This window comes from Artibeus jamaicensis, unplaced genomic scaffold (genome assembly GCF_021234435.1).
Source record: "Artibeus jamaicensis isolate MK-2021 breed Jamaican fruit bat unplaced genomic scaffold, CSHL_Jam_final contig_391, whole genome shotgun sequence".
Taxonomy (NCBI): domain Eukaryota; kingdom Metazoa; phylum Chordata; class Mammalia; order Chiroptera; family Phyllostomidae; genus Artibeus; species Artibeus jamaicensis.
In genome coordinates this window covers 28798644-28820296 of record NW_026521814.1, presented here as the reverse complement: position 1 = coordinate 28820296, position 21653 = coordinate 28798644, and the positions used below count along the sequence as shown (strand labels likewise).

The 21653-nt window shown below is 41.0% G+C and overlaps 1 protein-coding gene across 6 annotated transcripts in view; it reads left to right on the top strand.

The window, feature by feature from the left end:
* HECW2 (HECT, C2 and WW domain containing E3 ubiquitin protein ligase 2) overlaps positions 1-21653 on the top strand; it is a 352175-nt gene that overhangs the window by 121202 nt on the left and 209320 nt on the right. For 4 of the 6 annotated variants that reach the window (XM_053665222.1, XM_053665221.1, XM_053665223.1 and 1 more), the window contains exon 2: positions 12784-13110. In XM_053665222.1, the coding sequence (XP_053521197.1) occupies positions 12819-13110 (292 nt within the window). In that variant the 5' untranslated portion in view covers positions 12784-12818. Of the gene's footprint in view, positions 1-12783; positions 13111-17065; positions 17211-17241; positions 17397-21653 lie in introns of those variants that run through there. The other 2 variants (XM_053665227.1, XM_053665225.1) reach the window with 2 other exon arrangements.

The window sequence follows — 21653 nt, the reverse complement described above, 5'->3', positions numbered from 1 at the left end:
AGGTTGCTAAGCATCACCAGCCATCAGAGAGATGCAAATCAAAACCACAATGAGTTATCACCTCACACCTGTCAGAATGGCCATCATAAACAATTCAAAAAACAGCAAGTGCTGGCGAGATTGTAGAGAAAAGGGAACCCTAGTGCACTGTTGGTGGGAATGCAGACTGGTACAGCCACTGTGGAAAACAGTATGGAATTTCCTCAGAAAACTAAAAATGGAACTACCTTTTGACCTGGCAATTCCACTGCTGGGATTATACCCTAAGAACCCTGAAACACCAACCCAAAAGAACCTATGCAGCCCACACCGTTCAGAGCAGCACAATTTACAATAGCAAAGTGCTGGAAGCAGCCTAAGTGCACATCAGTAAATGAATGGATCAAAAAACTGTGGTACATTTACACAATGGAATACTATACTGCACAAAGAAAGAAGGAGCTCTTACCCTTTATAACAGCATGGATGACACTGGAGAGTATTACGCTAAGTGAAATAAGCCAGGTGGTGAAAGACAAATACCATATGATCTCACCTATAAGTGGAACCTAAACAACAAAACAAACAAGTAAGCAACATAGAACCAGAGATACTGAAATAAAGAACAAATTGACAGTAACCAGAGGGGAGGAGGAGGGGATAAGGGGGAAAAAGGGGAAGGGCCATCAAGGAACGTGTATAAAGGACACATGGACAAAGCCAAAGGCAGGGTAGGATCCAGGGTGGGAGGTGGAGATGGGTGGAGCAAGAGGGTGTTGTGAGGGGGGAATGGAGACAACTGTACTTGAACAACAATAAAAATAATAATAAAAATGTGTTCTGTATGGCAGAGAGTACATGCTGCAATTACTAGTGTTTATAGAGTTATGACAGTGTTTAATGGAATAAACAATTGTATTTAAATGCCATTGGTTATCTTTTCTAGCAGTTTTTGACAAGGAGTAGCTAGGAGCTTATGTTTTGTCATTTCTCTTTGCAAGGAAAACTTTCCCACTAAATGTGTTTCAATCAACACAAAATTATGCAGAATTCTTCAATATCTGAATACCTTTTACCAACAGTTGGTAATTATTGGCAGCTTTAGCTGAAGATAATGTTTTGGGATGTGTTCCATGCAAAAGAAAAAAGACATTGTTTCCCCTAAGGATTTACAGGGAGTAAAAGCTTAATATCTTTCCAAAGAGATGACTCTGAAATGAGTTGATTCCATTTCCCCCACACAAAGCATCAATATTTGTAAGTAGACAAGCAAACCACCCATAGTACTTGATATAGAAACAGAGTTTTTCTCTTCTTTTTTTTAAATACCTAGATCAAACGTGGAACTTCATCTGTGCTTACTGAAAAACAGATTGGTTTAGAAAATATGAAGTTTTGTTTTCCATTTTCCTAATCTGACATGACATTTAAAAATGCTTCTTGAGATGAAGCTTTGCTCTTCTTAATTTAATATCACTTAAAAAGTCTAGTCAATGTTTTAAAAAACTGGTGTTGATGCCAATGACTCTCATTCCAGTAAGGGACTCGACAGTCTGTCCCCAGCTGCTACAATAAATGAATAAAGATGCGGCCTTGATCTTCCCACACTCGCCATCCTATATTCTTCTCTCGTGGTATATTTAAGGGTCTGCCATTTGGGTACTGGCATTTTGTTAGTGTTTTTTCTTTTTTCTTTATTTTTGTCTAGTGTTTATTTCCTCGTGTGCAAACAGCTCACTTTTTGAGGAATCCCTTCTCCCTCACTGCCATTGATTTTGGTGGAATTGCTGGTCTAGTTGTCTTCTCTTCTTTCGGGTCCATAGGATTCAGTCTTCCAGGACTCAGTCCTGAGCAACATGATGGTCAAAGCACTGATGTCTGGGTGGCCTGGTCCTGGTGGCCACTGTCATCCCAGAGCATCTTCAGCTCATTCTTTTTTTCTTCTTTTTACTTTGTGAGCTACCTGTGTCTTTCCAGTAAAGTTGCTTTCTGTTTCTCTTTTTAAAATATATTTTATTGATTATGCCATTACAGTTGTTCTATTCCCCCCTTCATTCCCCTCTACCCTGCACACCCCCTCCCCCACCCTTCCCCCCCTTTAGTTTATGACCACGTGTCTCAAGTTCTTTAGATTCTATATTTCCCCTACTATTCTTGCCCTCCCCCTATCTATTTTCTACCTACCATCTATGCTACTTATTTTCTGTACCTTCTCCCCCCTTCTCCTCCTCCCACTCCCCTGTTGCTAACCCTCAACGTGATCTCCATTTCTGTGGTTCTGCTCCTGATCTAGCTGTCCTCTTAGTTTGCTTTTGTTTTAGGTGTGGTTGTTACTAACTGTGAGTTTGCTGTCCTTTCACTGTTCATCTTTTTAATCTTCTTTGTCTTAGGTAAGTCCCTTTAACATTTCATATAATAAGGGCTTGGTGATGATGAACTTGAATTTGACCTTATCTGAGAAGCACTTTATCTGCCCTTCTATTCTAAATGAAAGCTTTGCTGGATAGAGCAATCTTGGATGTAGGTCTTTGGATTTCATGACTTGGAATACTTCTTTCCAGCCCCTTCTTGCTTGTAAGGTCTCTTTTGAGAAATCCACTGACAGTCTGATAGGAACTTTTTTGTAGGTGACTGTCCCCTTATCTCTTGCTGCTTCTAGGATTCTCTCCTTCATTTTAATCTTGGCTAATGTAATTGTGATGTGCCTGGGTGTGTTCCTTCTTAGGTCCAACTTCTTTGGGACTCTCTGAGCTTCCTGGATTTCTCGGAAGTCTATTCTTTGCCAGATTGGGGAAGTTCTCCTCTATTATTTGTTCAAATAAGTTTTCCACTGGGGGCTGTTCCTCTTTCCCTTCTGGTACCCCTATAATTTGGATGTTGGAACGTTTAAAGATGTCCTGGAGGTTCCTAAGCCTCTCCTCATTTTTTTGAATTCTTGTTTCTTCATCCTTTTCTGTTTGGTCATTTTTTTTCTTTCTTCTGGTCCACTCCCTTGATTTGAGTCCCAGTTTCCTTTAAATTACTATTGGTTTCCTGTGAATTTCCCTTCATTTCAATTAGTTTAGCCTTCATATGTTCCTCTAATTTGTGACTAAAAATCAACCAGTTCTGTGAGGATCCTGATCACCAGTGTTTTGAACTGTGCATCTGAAAGTTTTGCTGTTTCTTTGTCGCCTAGAGTTATGGGCTCTGGGGCTTTGAGTTCTTCTTGAGCCATGTTTTGATCTGTTCATGCCGGTTATGTAGGAGGAGTGGAGCCTTAGGTGTTCACCAGGGCGGGGCCACCCAGGCTGCTGGTTTGTGAGGCTGTATGTGGGGGCAGGGTCAGAGAGGAACAATAGTGGTTCCCTCTGCTGCTTCCCACTGGGGCCTGCGAGGTGCGCCTGGGTCAGTCCGGTGGATTTTTCCTGCCCGACCCTGCTCTGTTGCTGGCTCTGCCCCTCTTACTGGTTTGGCTGAATGGCTCGTTGTTGTCAGACTTCTGTATAGTTCAATTTTCTGTTGTTTGGCTGTGTTTTTGTTGCTAAAACTTTGTTGTGCAAGAAGGCACAATGTTTCCATCTATGCCTCCATCTTGGCGGAAGTCCTAATTAAAATCAAGTTGCTTTCTGTTTCAGTTTATCTGAGGAGTTTCTGTCCCTTGCAGTTGACGTGCCATGCCAAAAAGGAAGGAAAACCATTTGCAATCCCACTATTTATAACTGCTGAAAAAGTGTCTCTTTTTCTATATGTGTTTATTAACACAATTTAAGTACAGTTGACCCTAGAACAGTGCAGGTTTAAACGGCACAGGTCCACTTACTTATATGTGGATTTTTTTCAACAAACATGTACAAAGCTGTAAACATATTTTCTCATCCCTATGATTTTCTTAATAACACCCTTTTCTCTAGCTTATTATAAGAATACTGTGTGTAATACATAATACATGTAACATACAAAATATGTGCTAATTGACTGTTTATGGTATTGGTAAAGCTTTTGGTCAACATTAAGTAGTTAAGTTTTGGGAGGTGGCAGTGATTATACGTAGATTTTTAACTGAGCCAGGTGATCAGTATTCCTAACTTCCACATTTTTCAGGGGTCAGTTACATATCGTGTATATAACAGTACTTGATTTTAGTTGTTATATTATAGTGAACAAGTTCCCAAGTTAAATGTTAAAAATATGCTTTGAATAGCTCCATAGTAGTCTATGATAAATATCCCATCATTGAACTCTTCTTTATTGTTGAAAATTTATTTTGCTTTTAAGCTTTTTCCTATTATGAACAATGTTGCGACCAGCATTTCTTTTCATGAATTTTTGCCTGTGTTTCTGCTTCTTTCTTAGGCTGACCCCTGGCGGGTCGCTGAGCCAGGGGTGTGAGTGAGCGAATCCGAGCAAGCTTTAGAAAGCAGCTCCTCTCAGCGGCGTGTGGTCTCTCTCTGTCTTTCCTTTTCAGAGCTGCTGTTTCCCAAAGTTGACATTTTAAGGGAGAAAAAATATTACATCTTATTTTTTACGTTTATTTTTATATGTAATTACTGATGGTTTTTTCTTTTTCGAGTTGTCTAATCACACCTGTACAGAAGAGTTTAATTAAGTAATTGAATTAGAAACCTTATTGAGTTCAAAGAACTAAGAAGAGGTAAACCAAATCTTAATTAGTTTCTTGTCCAATTGCATATTTAGTGATTTAAACCTAAATCAACATCTTGAAAGCACTGTTGGACCCAGTTTTTAAAATCAACAGCTTTTGGAATTTAAAATGCTTTATTTCTGTTTGGGTACCTCCCTTTTCCAAATTTACAAGTGGTTTATTTTTATGTTGGGGATTATAAGATACCGTTTGATAAAATTGCAGGGAGAAAAACCTTTCCTTAAAGGGCAGCCGCCTGGAGGGACAATTTCATTTCTGGATACTTTCCACCTGGGAGGAAGTGAGGGGCGGCTTCCGTCACCCCAGGCTCTGTATCAAATGCCCCGAAGTAATGGGCAGTTACTTGCAGGTGTACAGGAGAGAGTTTTCTGGCCTTAATCATTTTACTAGCACTCTCTTGCCAAGTAAGCCGAGCACTGGGTTATAACTATGTATGATAAACACCGACAATGACTATGAATGCTTTGTCTTAGCAGGGGACACAGTGGGAGACTGCTGGGAGGGAGGGCTCCTTGGTGAGAGTTTGGTGATGAATTTTTTCATCTCAGATGCCAGCTGGCATTGTTGGGTCTGATCGTCTCTGTTTTCTCTTTCCAGACCTCTCACTTCTCTACTTTTTGCAGACTAATGTTCTTCAGTGTCTCTTCACATGAATAGAGTTTTATTCCTCTTTGTTTTCCTCACTTATGTGGTAAAACACACATGGAGTTTGAAGCATCATATAAACAGGTGTGGGTTCGTGTGGGCGTGTGGTGTTTTGGGGAATTTTTCAGGGTTAAACAAGGACATTAGGTATTATTGCTTTTATTTATCCATTTCCAGTGTAGGTGAAAATCATTTGATAATGCATGAGTTCCGTAATTACTCTTCAGGTGAGGTTTAGTAAACTGGCATTCACCTCCAAATGCTTTAGCAAAAATATTTTAGATAAAAACACTTGCTTAATATATTTGTCCTCTGCTACTGTTTGTATCTTCTAAACAGAATCTGCTGCTTTGGGGAATGAAGTTGTATACTAAGGTGTTTTGCAATGTGCTTAGTAATTACATCTCTCTTGACCTCTGGAAGAAAAGTGATTTTGTTTTGGGTTGTTGTTTAAGCAGATGTCTGTTATCTGAGAGAGCAGCATAGTGCAGACCTAATCACATTGAGAAGAGGGAGGGTTTATTTAAGGAGTGCTACCTCAAGGTAAATCAAGTCCCTTGGGAATGGGACACAGGGCAGCAGCAGGGGCTCACCATGGGAGGAATTCGAGAAGGAGCATTAAAGAACCTTCCTCCTGTTAATAACTATGGTGGAGACTACTCAGTTTCCCTTACTAGAGCTTTAACCTCTAGAGCTTTTCAGAAGAGCATGGATAATATTCTGAGGAAAATTTGTCTTTCTCATTGCAAAGAGCATAGATATGAAACCAAGAAGCCAATGAAGAATTCTTAGATTTCAGTAGGAGAAAATCAAAAGCAGCCATTCCTTATTGATTGAGTAGCACTAGACTAAAACTTTTAACTATAAAATTTAGAGTGGTTTGACTTTTTTCACTTTTATGCAACTTTGTAAATTTATTTTTTGAAGGATGTTTGATTCCATTCATTACGGAAATGTAAAATCTAAACATATATTACTTTTCTTATGAGGGAAAAATGAAGTTTTCCATAGCAGGTTTGGTGATAGCAGGTTGTTGTAATCTATGCATTCTTACTCTTTTCCATTGATCTAATTTATGTAAAGTAAAGCGTCCGAATGAGGTTTCTAAATACTGAGCTGCTGAGCCCTTAAGTGATACATTGGCACAGTCAATTTGGATTAATAAATACTAAGGCCACTATTAAGCAGAAACTTATTTTGAATATTTGTTTTATCCCCGGCCTCATAACAATGCGCAACTCATGCCCACCCTCACAAGTCTTTAGGACGTAGCTACAGGGACATATTGCATTTGGATATGTGCATATATGAGTACTTCATACTCATCCCAAACGGTATTGATTTGTCTCAGCCTTATCAAAAGTTTCTGGGATTCTGACAGTAACCAGAGGGGAGGGAGAAAAGGTATAATGGGGGAAATATAGGAGGAGGTCCGTCAAGGAATTTCTATGACATATGGACAAAGCCAAAGGGGGTAGGTTCAAGGGTGGGATGTGGGAAGGATGGGGTGGGGGACTGTGGTGGGGTGAAAATGAAGACAACTTCAAAATGTTGTTCAACTGTACTTGAACAACAACAAAATGTTTCTGGGATTCTGTTTTCACTTAGATTGAAAATCCAGAATTTATTCCTAATTTCTTCTTTACGTTTATCCCCTGTAGTCAGTCTGTTGCCAAGTGTTTGGGCTTTTTTTGTTTTGAAATGTTTCTGATCTTTTTGTGCAACTAAAATCTGTTCTCCAGTAGTCAGTGCCAGATGCTCTAACCTGCTGCTAACGGGCTTCCCACCTCTGTTTTCTTCCTCTGACAATCAGCCCTGCATAAGCTCTCATCCCATACTTACAGTTTATATTTTGACGCCTGTGCTCAAGACCCTGGCATGGCTCTATGCTCCTGACTCTTGGTGAGGTTCCAACTGAATTACACATTCTGCACTCAAACTCTCCTAATCTCTCTCTAATCTCAGATCTCACTATGTGTAGTCACCAGTTTATGAGTGGTGGGCTTTAAAAGTTCTTTACAAGTGAGTTGTTTCAGAGTTGGAATTAAGTTTTTAGGTAGAAATCATTCTTTAAGAGCTGCATTTGAGTTGTGAGTTGTATAAGTCAAAGGCCTGTGTATTCTAACATAGTTGACTTCTGAGCTCTGGGAACTAGAAGCTGTGTTGAACAGGAAGGCTGGGGAGGACGGACATTTTTTTCCTCCTTTTTACCTGAGCACAGGGTCACCGAGCACTGGGGAGACTGATAGTGATTTTTCATGTGTAAAGGTGGTCTTCAGCGTTCATTTTCTGTAATCTGTTTGCAAGTCCTAGTGTTTCTCTTTCCAACTCTCAGCCACAGAGCAGTGATTTTCAACCTTTTTCATCTCATGGCACACATAAACTAATTACTAAAATTCTGTGGCACACCAAAAACATATTATTTTTTTTACTGATCTATTAAAAAAATAGATATAACTTTGAATCATTCGCACTGGACGGCATTGGTTGTGTTGGCTGTTGCCATTTTTTTATTTGACCACCTAAGGGAAAAGGGATCAGTGCCCCTGAGTGCATGGTCAGGTATCACATGTTCTAAAGGTTCTTGTGGCACACAGGTTGAACATTGCTGCCATAGGTGTTAAATCAGTGACTATAATATTTACCTATTAAAATAACAGAAGTTGCTTTTAACAACTACTTATCGATACCTATCATGTACCAGGCATTGTTGTAGACACCGGGGGTAAAATAGTCAACAAAACAGATGAAAATCTCTGCCTCTGTGCAGCTTACAGTCCTGTTTTCTTTCAACTTTATTAAGGTGTAACTGGCAAATAATATTGTAAGATATTTAAAGTGCACATTGCAGTGATGTTTATGTGTACATTGTTAAGGGATTTTTACTGTCTAGTTAATGAGCATACCCATCGTCTCACATATATTTTCTTTGGTGAGAACATTTAAGTTCCACTCTTTGACCAAATTTCAGTTATATCACACAGTATTGTCAGCTGTAGTCACCATGCTTTATGTTGGATCCTCAGACCTTGTTCACCATGTGGCTGAAGTTTTGCATCCTTTCACCAGCCTTTCCCTGTTTGTCTCATGTCTCAGTTACTGGTGACCACTCTTCTACTCTCTGTTTCTAGCAATCCGACTTTTTCCTTTTTCTTTTTTGTCTTTCTCTGGCTTATTTCACTTACCATAGTGCCCCAAGGTCTATCCATGTTGTCACCACTAGCAGGAGTTCCTTCATTCTCACAGATGAATCATATTTTATTTTATACATATATATGTATATACAGGGTCTATTCAGAAAAAGTCCAGCCATTGTTAATATAATGAGAATAGTTTGCATAACATTGGTGTAACCTGGCAGCCCAGGAGAGTGGGCTGGAATGTGCATACATGAACAGTGATGACTTCACTGTACTAGTCAGTGGGGGTGGTAGACACTGTTGAGTGAGCATATATATTATGTGGCTACTGGCGCATTCAAAATGACTGAGCAAGCAGAGCAACGAATCTGCATCAGATTTTGTGTTAAGCTTGAATATTCCTCTGTGGAAACTTATTTTGATGATTCACAAGGACACAGCTATGGGTAAGTGGTGTTTGGCAGCTTCATTATGACAACGTGCCCACTCATGCATCATGTCTTGTGCAGAGTTTTTTTGCAAAACAGCAAATCACCCAGGTGACTCAGCCCCACTACAGCCCAGATTTGGCACCCTGCAACTTCTGGCTTTTCCCAAAACTAGCATCACCTTTGAAATGGAAGAGATTTCAGACAATTGATGAAATTCAAGAAAATGTGATGGGGTAGCTGACGACAAATGGGAGGACTGTGCGAGGTTCCAAGGTACCTACTTTGAAGGGGACTGAGGCATCATTGTCCTGTGTACAGTGTTTCTTGTATCTTGTATCTTCTCCAATAAGTGTCTCTATTTTTCATATCACATGGCTGGATACCTTCTGGACAGACCTGCTATACCACCTCTTTATTCATTCATTAATTGATGGATGCTTAGGTTGTCATCATATCTTTACTGTGAACACTGCTGCAGTGAGCGTGGGGCTACAGAGAGCTCTTTGATCCTGGTTTTATTTCCTTTGGATAAATACCCAGAAGTGGAATTGCTGGATCATAGACTAGTGCTGCTTTTCATTTTCCAGCACTGCCATACTGGTTTGCATCATAGCTGTGTTACTCATTTACATTCCCACCAGCAGTTCCCCTTTCTCCACATCCTCACCACCACTTGTCTTATTGATGACAGCCATTCTAACAGGTGTGAAGTGATACCTCATTGTAGTTTTGACATGTATTTCCCTGATAATTAGTGATGTCTGAGCACTTTTTCATGTGCTTATTGGTTATTTGTATATCTTCTTGGAGAAATGTCCATTTAGTTCCTCTGTCAATTTTTATTGTATTTTTTTGCTATTGTATGATTAAAAATTTTTTTGTTACAGTTTATATCCAATATTATTTTGTCTTAATTTCAGGTTTATAGCATAGTAGTTAGATAATCATATACTTTAGAAATTGTTCCCCTTATATTCCCAGTACCTACCTGGCACCAGACTTGTATGATTTTTAAAAATTATATTTTGGAAATTAACCCATTATTAGAGTCATGATTTGCAAATATCTTCTGCTCTTCCACAGTTTGCCTTTTCATTTTGATAATTGTTTCCTTTGCTGTGCAGAGCCTTTTTGGTTGGACTAGCCCCACTTGTTTATTTTTACTTTTGTTGCCTTTATTTTGGTGTCAAATCCAAACTATCATTGCCAAAACCAATGTCAGGGTGTTTATTGCATGTATTTTCTAATAGGAGTTTTATGGTTTCAGCTCCATGTTCAAGTTTTAAATTTGGTTTTAGCTTATTGAAGAGACTGTCTTTCCCCAAGTTTATATTCTTGTGGGGAAAGTACACAATAATCAAATAAATAAGTATGTGGTACTATGTGTTGCATCAGATCATAAAAATTGCTATTGAAAGGAAAAGCAAGCAAGAAAGGAGGGATGGGGAGGACTTCGGCCAAGACGGAGGTGTAGGTGGAAATACTGTGCCTTCTCGCACAACCAAATTTAAAGACAACAAAGATTTAGAAACAAAAACACAACCAGAACAGACAGAAAGTTGAACTGTACAGAAGTCTGACAATGAACCATTCATACAGACCGGTAAGAGGGGTGGAGTCCGAGGCCTGCTGAGAGGGGTCCTGGCAGGAAAAGGAGGTGGTTGGCAGACCTGGGCACAGGGAGGAAGCGAGCAAACCCAGTGAGGTGCACAAGGTGTCTGGCTGACTGCGGATGCTCATTTGTGTGCTGATAAACCAGACAAAAACAGGCAGTGAGACAGACCGTGCAACTCAGGGCCCCAGGAACAAGAAATAAAGCCTAAAAGAACCAATTGGAAAAACTTTCAGGGGTTGAGGTGCTGGGAGAGACTCCCAGCTTCACAGGAGAGTTCATTGGAGAAACCCACAGGATCCTAGAATGTACACAAGTCCACCCACCCAGGAACCAGCACCAGAAGGGCCCAATTTGCTTTTGGGAAGCGGCAGAGGGGACTGAAATCCGAGAGAGAGCAGAGCAAAGCAAATGCCATTGTTCCCTCTCTGACCCTGCCCCCACATGCAGCATCACAACCCAGAGACTGGATTGCCCCTCCTTGGTGAACACCTGAGGCTCCACCCCTCATACCTAACAGGTGCATCCTGACCAAAAAATTATGGCTTAAACAGAAGAACAAATCAAAGCCCTAGAGCCAATACTTTTAAGTGACCAAGAGATAGCCAACCTCTAAGATGCACAGTTCAAAATACTGGTGAGCAGGATGCTCACAGAACTGGTTGATTTTGGTTGCAAATTAGATGACCAAATGAAGGCTACACTAAGTGAAATGAAGCAAAATGCACCAGGAACGAATAGTGATGGAAAGAGAACTGGGACTCACATCAATGGAGTGGACCAGAAGGAAGAAGGAAACAACCAAACAGAAAAGAATGAAGAAACAAGAATTCAAAAAAATGAGAGGCTTAGGAACCTCCAGGACATCTCCAAACATTCCAACATCCAAATTATAGGGGTGCTAGAAGGAGAAGAGGAAGAGCAACAAGTGGAAAACTTATTTGAACAAATAATAAAGAACCTCCCCAATCTGGCAAAGGAAACAGACTGCCAGGAAATCCAGGAAGCTCAGAGAGTCCTAAAGAAAGTAGACCCAAAGAGGAATGCACCAAGGCACATCATAATTATATTAACCAAGATTAAAATGAAGGAGAGAATCCTAGAAGCAGTAAGAGATAAGGAGACAATTACCTACAAAGGAGTTCCTATCAGACTGTCAGCTGACTTCTCAAAAGAGACCTTGTAGGCAAGAAGGGGCTGGAAAGAAGTATTCCAAGTCATGAAATCCAAAGACCTACATCCAAGATTGCTCTACCCAGCAAGGCTTTCATTTACAATGGAAGGGCAGATAAAGTGCTTCTCAGATAAGGTCAAATTCAAAGAGTTCATCATCACCAAGCCATTATTATATGAAATGTTAAAAGGACTTATCTAAGACAAAGAAGATAAAAATATGAACAGTGAAAGGACAGCAGACTTACAGTTATTAACAACCACACCTAAAGCAAAAGCAAACTAAGCGGATAGCTAGATCAGGAGTGGAGCCACAGAAGTGGAGATCACATGGAGGGTTAGCAACAGGGGAGTGGGAGGAGGAGAGAGGGGGAGAAGGTACAGAGAATAAGTAGCATAGATGGTGGGGAGAAAATAGACAGGGGGAGGGCAAGAGTAGTGTGGGAAATGTAGAAGTTTAAGAACGTGACACATGGACATGAACTAAAGGGGGGAATGTGGGTGGGAGGGGGTGTGCAGGGTAGAGGTAAATGAAGGGGGGAAATGGGACAACTATAATAGCATAATCAATAAAATATATTTTAAAAAAAGAAAGGAGGGATAGAGCATAGTTGGATGTTGTAATTTTAACTGTGACAGTCACTGCAGTTAAAAGAGGAGCTCCTGAAAAAGACTTTAGTGAATTGCATTCCTATGTAAAGGAAACTGAGCAAATGAACTTGTCCTGAGTGGAATATTTTAACTCTGTTTTGCACGTGTCAAAATTTTTTGTCTTGCTATTTTAAAATTTAATGGCAGCAGCAAATAATTGTGTGTTGGGAGGCGGGATGACGGAGAAGAGAGTGCCATTTCTGAAGAAAAAAGGATAGACCTAAAAGGGATGGTAGAGAAATCCTCGTCTTTTTTACTTCCTAGAAGGAAGCTGTGCTGAGTGAAATCGAGGGCCACAGGCTTGTTGTGATGGCCTTGGCCACTGTCTGACCTCAGTTGTTTCTGTCATCAGCAGTTGACAGCAGAATAAGAGGTTTTATTTTGACAGTGGGAGATTATTGCATGGTCAGGCTTTAATAGACCCTCGTCAAGGTTTTATATCTGGGAGGCTTAAACCTAATTCCTTGTGTTGCAGCACTAATGCTGTGTGCTTGTCTTGTCTTGCAGCTTTGTAGGAAGCCAACCTCAGAGAGGCCGACGGGATGGCCAGCTCAGCCCGGGAGCACCTGCTCTTCGTGCGGCGCCGCAACCCCCAGATGCGCTACACGCTGAGCCCCGAGAACCTGCAGAGCCTGGCCGCCCAGAGCTCCAGGCCAGAGAACATGACCCTGCAGCGGGCCAACAGTGACACGGACCTGGTGACCTCTGAGAGCCGCTCCAGCCTGACCGCCAGCATGTACGAGTACACGCTGGGGCAAGCCCAGAACCTCATTATCTTCTGGGACATTAAAGAGGAGGTGGACCCCAGTGACTGGATTGGACTTTATCACATAGGTGAGTCAAACGCAATGGACTTGCTTGTGGCTGCGAGCCTGCATTTTTCTTTGACTTTATACTGTTCTGTATTTCTCCTGTAAAAAAACCCTCACATATATAACTAAAAACAGCAAGATTCTGGGATTTCTTTCTTCCCTTTTGAGTGGGGGAAGGACAATTATAAATACCTTTGCTGATGTGAATTCTGCGGATACATCTCTACCTCAATTAAATGCCAGAACCTGCAGACTTCACAGTATTTTCTTTCCAAAACTTCACATTGCTCTTGATCAATAGTTCCATATTGGAAAGAGATGGCTGTTGGCATTTATGAATGGTTTTTACACTGATGAAAAAGATTCCTAGATTTAGATAACTGATCTGAAAAAAATGTCCTGTATTTTCTGAAGGTTGAATTTTATTAACAACTTTCAGTCTAAAGTATCATTTCGGAATCTTTGATGTGTCCTAGATCAATTTGGTGAAGAAAGTCATATTCTTCCAATGCATGACTTAGAAAGAGGTTGCTATTTGTTTTAGTAAGTGTCCCGGCTCTCTTTAGGTAAGTTGTCTCCATAGGTAGGTGAATGATGAATAACGTATCCCAGAAAATGTAAAGTCTGCTTTAATTGAAAACAAAGGTCAACACTTATGAACCAGCCACAATGAAAATATAAATCAAATGACAATAAAATCTAACATTCCCCCAAGTTAGAGAAGTTGTTCACTGAATGAAGGGAATTGAAAAAAAATGACATCAGTTATTTTATTAGAAAGACATTGTTGCTTTTGATGTGGATTATAAATCAAGCATGTTTCTTTGTTTTTAAATAAACCAGTTGGGGGGACAGACCTATTTCCGGCAGTGCTTCTCAGCCAGGGCGGTTTTCTCCCTACGGGACACTCAGCAAGGTCTGGAGATGTGTTCGGTGGGCACGACTCGGTGGGGGAAAAGGGGTCCAGGGCTGCCCCTAAATATCCTGACATGCACAGGACAGCCCCTCCCAACAAAGAGTTATCTGTCCCCAATGTCAGCAGTGCCACAGTCGAGAATCCGTGGTTTGAGGGAAAGTGACATCCTTGCTGAAATTGTATTAGAATGTTAAACCCATTACACTTTATGTTGCTCTGCAACAAGGAATTTTACATTAATCACTTTGTATTTGCTTTTATATCTCTTAATGTTTAATCTAGCTGGATAGCAAGTAACCTAAAATGGCAAAGAGAACATCAGTGAAGTTTTTTTCTTCTAATGACAACAAAAGAGGGGAAGGTCTGCAGAGTTCAGTATTTCCCCCAAGTGTGTTAAATGTATATTCAAAGTGAAGATGTCCCGTGATTTAAAAATTATATTTTTATATTCAATATCTATTATGTTCACGAAATATCTTACTGTTTTGAAGAAACCCTTTTGGTTTTGCTATAGTTTCACCCTTTTGGATTCCATAAGCTTTTTTCTTTTCACTTTTCTTACGATACTTTTTCCTTTCATCTCATTTTAGATTTTGTAATGCTTAATATGAGACTGCAAAGAGCAGACTGTGTTTTTTTCTTAAATGCTTTTTATGTGATATTTCCTTTGGACATAATCCATTTTATCTTTTCCATATGGGGTGATTTCTGTATGAACGACTTAATCTGTAAGATGCTAGAATCACTTCAGGCACCGACTCCTGTTACTTCATACTTTCCCCCACCTTTCTTTCTGTTGCCCCAACCCACTTGTTGTATTTCTCCATCTAGAGTTAATCCAGAAGGAACGAAGGAATTCATAGCCAAGTTCATCCTATCTCTGAATGACCAAGGCCACAAAATCTTCATGTTCTTATGTTTAATTTTCTAGAGGCAGAAATAGAGGTGGAGTTCTAAATCTTGAATCAGTCTAAGGATTTATCTAGGAAAGTAGAATTAGGAACTAAACCTCTTGAAAAGTGCTAGCTCTAACTCCTCTTCAGTTTATTTCAAGATGCTTCTGTATGTTTCTCATGTATCATCATTCCGTTTTTACTCCCCTGCATTTAAATGACTTTTTCCTTCTTTGGCTACTTTCAACATTTTCTCTTTATCCTGATTTTTAGCAGTTTGTCTACAATGTACCTAAGTGTGAATTAAAAAAATTTTTTAAAATTTATCCTGGTTGGAATTCTCTGAGCTTTGTAAGTAAATGTTTTTGATGAAAGTTGGGATTTTTTGGCCATTGTTTATTCAAATGTTTTTTCTATGTTTTCACTTCTTTTTCTTGGACTTTAATTACACATATGTTAAATCATTTCATGTAGTTCTACAAGGTTGTGGTCCCATTTTCTTGTTTCTCTGCATATCTAGCACAATTTTTGATTTTACACTGGACATTGAAGATTCTGTATTGTAGAAAGCCTGAGTTCTGAGGGATGATTTTTGTTTTAATGCTAATTTTTATTCTAGTAGGCAGATTTATTTCCTTGAATGTGGTAGGTACGATTTTATATTTTGTTAAGATGGACTAGTGGCAAGCCCACTGTGGTTCGCCAGCACTTCTAACTTGATGGCACTCAGCCTCTAGGTTTGGTGTCCTGTGGACTTTGCTGGGGCTTGGTTTTGGGCTTTGTTAGGTGGGTCTACAGCAGGCCTGACTCCAGGACTGTGTACTTATCCTTAAGTAGGGGCATTTCTGATTTCTCAGCGGGATGCATGCAACGTTAAACAGGTCTCTTTGCTCTGGCTGGGCTGTCACTGCAGTGTTCTCCAGCACGGCCCGGCCTCTGCTATCTCCATTCACCTCTCGGCCCCGTAGCAGCCACTGTCTAGAAAGTCTTACCCTGCACGTACATGGCCCATATTTCAGCCAAAGCCCCGTGGGGGATCCACACGTGGGCTTTTGGCCTTCGCTTCTCCATAACTCTTTCCAGTGCTCTGCCTGGAGATTGCTGCCTCCTCAGCTCATCAGAACAGCCGTGGACCCTCGTTCCCTACACTGCACCCCTGGCCAAGATCTGAGTGGCCATAGAGTCACCTCGTAAGTTTCTCTTCTCCCTAGGATTTTAGTCTTACACCACCTGTGAGACAATATTTAGAAACCACTGCCTCTTCCTTTTATAGTTTCCATTAGGAAGGCTAGTCTGGAACTAATGACTTCAGTGTGTCCTGAAGCAGAAGTTCTGCCCATGCTTTTGACTTAGGGTAGGCAGTAAGAGGTTCCACTTAATTTCCCCATCTAGCTATTTTCAGAGAACTCCAAATAAATAATAAATGATACTTGGAGTCCTGTCTGTTTGTCTGTTCTTCTTAGTGTGTTTTCTAATAGTTTACGATCCCTGGCAGGGGAGAGGGGTGAGGAACTGGCTCCCTCAGACCTCTCAAGGGGCCAGGACAGATACAGAGTAGCATTTACAAATAAAAATACCACACAGGTAGAATGAGGTACTTGGTGTTCTCAGGCATGTTGTTGGTTTTAGTGGGTCTTCTATAATGAGTGGGTTTAAAAGGCATGGAAGGGTCCTAGCATCTAAAATACTAACTATGGCTCATTTATATAGTGTCAGGGCCATGGCTTTGCCAGCCAGAAAGACTTGCTTATCTGGGGTCTCAGTGTGAGTGAAAAGAAACCTTAATGCAGAGGTAGCCATTTCTTGCTTGAGGCCCTGGCAAGCTGCCCTGGAGACAGCCTCACTTCTGTGGGGACTTGGCCGTCCCACTTGGAGAAGAATGAGGAGCAGCACTGTGGTCTTTAACTGACACCCATTTCCTGATCCCTTTTTCCTGCTGGGGTCAAGGTGTGGGCAGCCAGCTGTTGACCTCAGGCAGGTAGGCCGTGCTCACACTCTGGAAAGGTCTAACTCTGTGTGGTAATCTGACTAGTGAGTTGTCCAGGAGTGGGCACGTGACCTAGTTTGGCCAGTGAGAGAGATGTAAGGGGAAGACTTTGGTGAACTTCCTTCTACAATGAAAAGCCAGAGCGTCAGGAAGTAGGAGTCTTTAAACTTCCCCTTCTCTTGTACTTGGGACTCTGGTAGAAGGTTGTAATATCTTGCATCTATAAAGCGGTCATGAGGTGACAATCAGGAAGATTAAAAGCTGTGGACGACAGAAGAGAAAGTTAGACGGAGCTCCTGGCACTTCAAAGTTCTTGCTACGCACGTGTGAGTCCTCCACTCTCTATCCTCAGTGAGGCTGTCTTGGACTGGCAGTTATTCCCCAGTGAGCTGCTGGGGTGGATCTGAAGACAGACGAGGAAGGGAAAAGAGAGATGACAGCTGCCTTTAAAGGCAGGACCAAGAGGAGAGGGCTGCTTCGGTGGTCACTGCTTTGTGGAAGCTTTAACATAGGTGAACACCACCAGCTTGTTTTGAAAAGAAATAAACTTGTTATTTGAAAACAGCAACTCCAAGTCATGTGGAAATGGTCAAGAGCATAGTAGGACTAATAATGTAACGGAGGGTCTTTCAGTGACTAATTAGTAACTTGGAAATATGTTAGTTTGTCATTTTTTAATGAAGATAGGTGAGATGATACATCGGGAGAAGACCTGAAAGAAAAGAAAAAAATGCAGGACTAGGGCGGGGGAAAGAGTTTCAGGGTCATAGTTATGTCATAGATTGAAGGCTGTTCTGGCTAAACCGTTCTTGAATTCTGTGAAATAGATGTGTGGAAAATGTAGGTTTCGTAACAGTAGCATGCATGTCGGAAATAGCTTCAGATTTCTGTACCTCTTGGTAGGAAGCAGCTGCTCCCCTTCAGTTGTGTCCTGAGAATCTGGGCTGTTTCCTAGCAACATCTAGTTTTATTTGTGGCACAGAAAAATGGTCTCAGTAGAAATAAGTTCCAAAGGGGAAGGATTTGGGTGGAGCATCGGGGCCGGCAAGGTGAAGCTTATTGGCAGACTCTACATTCGGATTGTGTTTCCCTTGGCTTATATTTTCTGGCTGTCTGTAAGTTTGAGGGTTTTTGTTTTTGTTTTTGGTTCGGCTAATTGTTAATAATGTTTTACACTGTATAACTTATTCCAGCTGACTATTCAGCACTCTTCTTCTGGAGGGAAAATATATCCTCTTGGATCAGAAATATAAATCTTTTTTCTAGCCATTTTAGGCAGTATATGGGTTTTGTTGGGAATACAAAGAAAAAAAGTTGAAACTATCAAGCCACTATGTGAGGAAGCTGGGTGTAACCATGGTTCTCAAATCAGATGCTAATTACACTTTTTCACATATACCCCGAGACTTCCAGACACCACCACAGTGGGGCTGTAGCCCTGGAGCTCCAAATTACAGGGATTAATGCCTTGCAAATGGTTTGCAGAAATCACTAGGTTTATAATTTATTGGTTGGTCTCCAAAATTAGAATTGACCCCTCACAAGTTTCACAGTGCCTTCTCCCCAACTCAGTAAGTAACAAGAGCCAAATGTCTATTCTGTGCAGAGACACTCGGGCAGCAAACTCACACTGCTTTCTGTGGAGATCACGTGGGTGCCCTTTCGGCAGGAGGCGGGGCATCTCACATTTGTTTCAGCCTCATACTCTAATTCCCCTTAATGTTCGGTCTTGTGCTTATTTTTGGGACTATTCAAAAGAAAAACACTTGAAAAGGCTTAACGTGCCATTTCTCACTTGCAGGCAGCTTCGGGTCCCGAGCGGAGCTAGGGAAATGCACACAGTGAAACTTAGAAGGGTGCACTGCGCTGCACGTCTGTGCTGCTCAGAGTGCCGGCCGGCCATCGGTTTGGTGCTAGATAAGAAACTTCCACCAGAATGTAAATCAATGTAACTGCTTCCTTCATTTAGAAAATCTTGCTATTAAAAATGATCTAAACTGAATAATGGGCCTCTTGATGTAGGTGTTTCATATTCTGGCACAAGCTTCTTGTCATGGACCCAGTAATACAGAGTTTACCAACATTTGTTCGGACCACACTCTGAGTATACTTCTTAGTGTCCGTATGTTGATCGACTCTTCAAAGATGAGTGACGGAACAATGGTGTTCGACTCTGTCTTACAAAAATATCGTGGCTTGTGTTTTAGGACAGCTTTTCCTATTTCTTTGCATTTGGATAATAAAATAAAGTATGGCCACAATAGTTAGCTAAGGCTTTAGGTCACATATTCTATTTATGTATGTATGTATGTATGTTAGATAAAGGGAGGGGAGCATGTGTAGTTAAAAGGATATAAAAATGAAGGTGCCTCTTATTTCCAAGGCATGTTCTAAGACCATATACTTTAGAGCTCTGAGACCCCCAAGTTTCAGCCCATATTTTATAGAGAAGAACTAGGATCCACAATGGTGATGCCATGAAGCGAGTTGCCTGCAGCCGAAGCTGGACCTTGTGTTTCATGCCGCAGTCCTCATTTTCTCCCCTCTATGTTGAAAAATGTAGCCTGTCGTTTTCCAACTTTTTGTTACTTGCCCAGCACCTTCTTGATTTTTGCAATACTGGATTATCAACTGCACTGTTAACATTTTTTTAACCACCTGATTAAAACAAAACAAGTTCATTATTTACCCTGACCTTGTTCTAGGCAGTAAGGTCTGGGAAAGGTTACCTGTGTTAGTTATGTTTCTTTCTAACAATGTGAACTGTTAGAACATAACTTGTCTAGAAACCACCCAGGATCACTCCACGCAGCACACTTTGAGAAGTTCTGGGGTTATCAGTCATCAGAGCCCAGGCTCTGAGGTCAGACTGACTAGTAATTCCAGACCTCTCACCAGCTGGGGCGAAGCGTGCAGTCTTTTTAATCCTGTTTCTTAATTTATAAGAAAAAAAAGACAAAAGTACCAATATCACGAGAGTTAAGATAATGTTATAAAGCGGTCAGGCTCGTTGTAAGGTACTGCTGATTGTAAACTTTCATCAGTATTTTGGCTACTAGTTATAATAATAAAATCATTTCCTGGTAGCCTGCAGCTGAAGTACAAACTCACCCACAGAATGAATCCACAAAGAGACTTCTAGGTTAAAGTGGCCACTTCGGTTTACAGAAACCAAAATCAATTCCTAGGAAATTGATTGGGGAAAGAGGTAGGAACTGTATCAAGCTCTTAAAATATGAATGCTAAACAGCACAGTATTTCAGCTTGAGTATTATGTAGGCTCTAAACCAACACGCTTTACAGGGTGATGGGAAAGGTGGAGTTTAATCTGAAATTCAGTCAAGTGGAACAAAGATTGTGTGTGCTGGGCCTCCGGTTTTCAGAATAGCTGTCAGAAGCAGTAGCGAGTGTCTGTTCTGAAGTTCTCTTGGCATTTTTACATGATGACTGCTAAAGAAAAGTTGTTTTAGGTTGTGTCTTTAAAGTTAAAAAGGCAGAACAGACACTCTAGTGTGTTAAAGTTAAAAAGTTCTTTTAGAAATAAGAGTTTGGTCCATGAAATAGCTTCTGGAACAACTGAACTCAAATACTTTTTGCTGCTGGTTATACAGGGTGGGGCAAAAGTAGGTTTACAGTTGTTCATATGGAATATGGAATAATTAGTAAATAATACACAGGAATAAGCTCTGTGTCTTTGTATTCACAACTGTAAACCTGCATTTGCTCCACCTTCCATGAGTCAGGATAGGGCAGCTTACGCTGTAGAAAAATGAGCTAATCCTGAAACCTCAATGGCTTAAGGAACAAAAGGTGATTTCTTGCTGATGCTATGTGTCCAGCATGGGTTGGCAGGTCTTGCTTTGTGCTGTCATTTTGTGAAGCAGGCTCACCACCCTCTTGATTTTTGCCATGTTGGATTATTAAAGGCTCAACCATCCTGCCATTACACCATCTGGAACACAAAACCTCCTGAAAAAGGTGTCAAGGGAAGAAAAGAGAGATCTGGGGACTCTTACAGTAGCTCTTACGTGCTTTGGCCCTAAGGTGACACCTTTCACTTCTGCTCAGAGTCCATCACTCACTGTTAGTCACACCATCTGCCTGTCTGTGAGCAGACTGGGAAGTGGAGAGATGCCCTCAGCTACCTAGTGAGCAGTCAGTGTCTCTGCCATAGTAGACACCTGTGTCTTGCTGACGATGTGATGGGTCCTCTGGTCTGTTCCAAAGCCTACAACATCCTTGTATGGATGCTGCAAGAATATATGCTGGGGCTAGAAAGTGTCGTACTCTGGGATGCACTGTGCAAGGTGTTCAGGAGACTAAATGAGAGGACGCACTCAGCGTAGACCTAGGACAGTGTCTGACGTTATGGGGGCACAATCGCAGTTAGCAGACTCTGCGTTCGCGGCACAGCATCGGAGTCTCAGCCTGTCACGGGTCCTGCCTCTAACATGCATGTCAGAGATTTGGTTCACAGAGAAGCCCATGTGTTCAAAATAGTTACGGAAGACCTCCCTGGACGAGAGGCTCTAAGAAACTGTACAGCTCAGTGTATCCAGGGAAACTTTAGTATATTTTATTCCCTAACATACTGGTTGTGTGAAACATTTGAAATAGGCGTTCTTCTCTCCATATATTGAGAAAATTACTTTCAAGTTATTCCATACATGTTACCTGATGGGTTTTTTTCCTTTCATGCTGTCTGGGTGCATTATCCATGCAGTCTCAAATCATTAAAGAGTGAGTTTTAGGCCAGAGCAAATGAAATA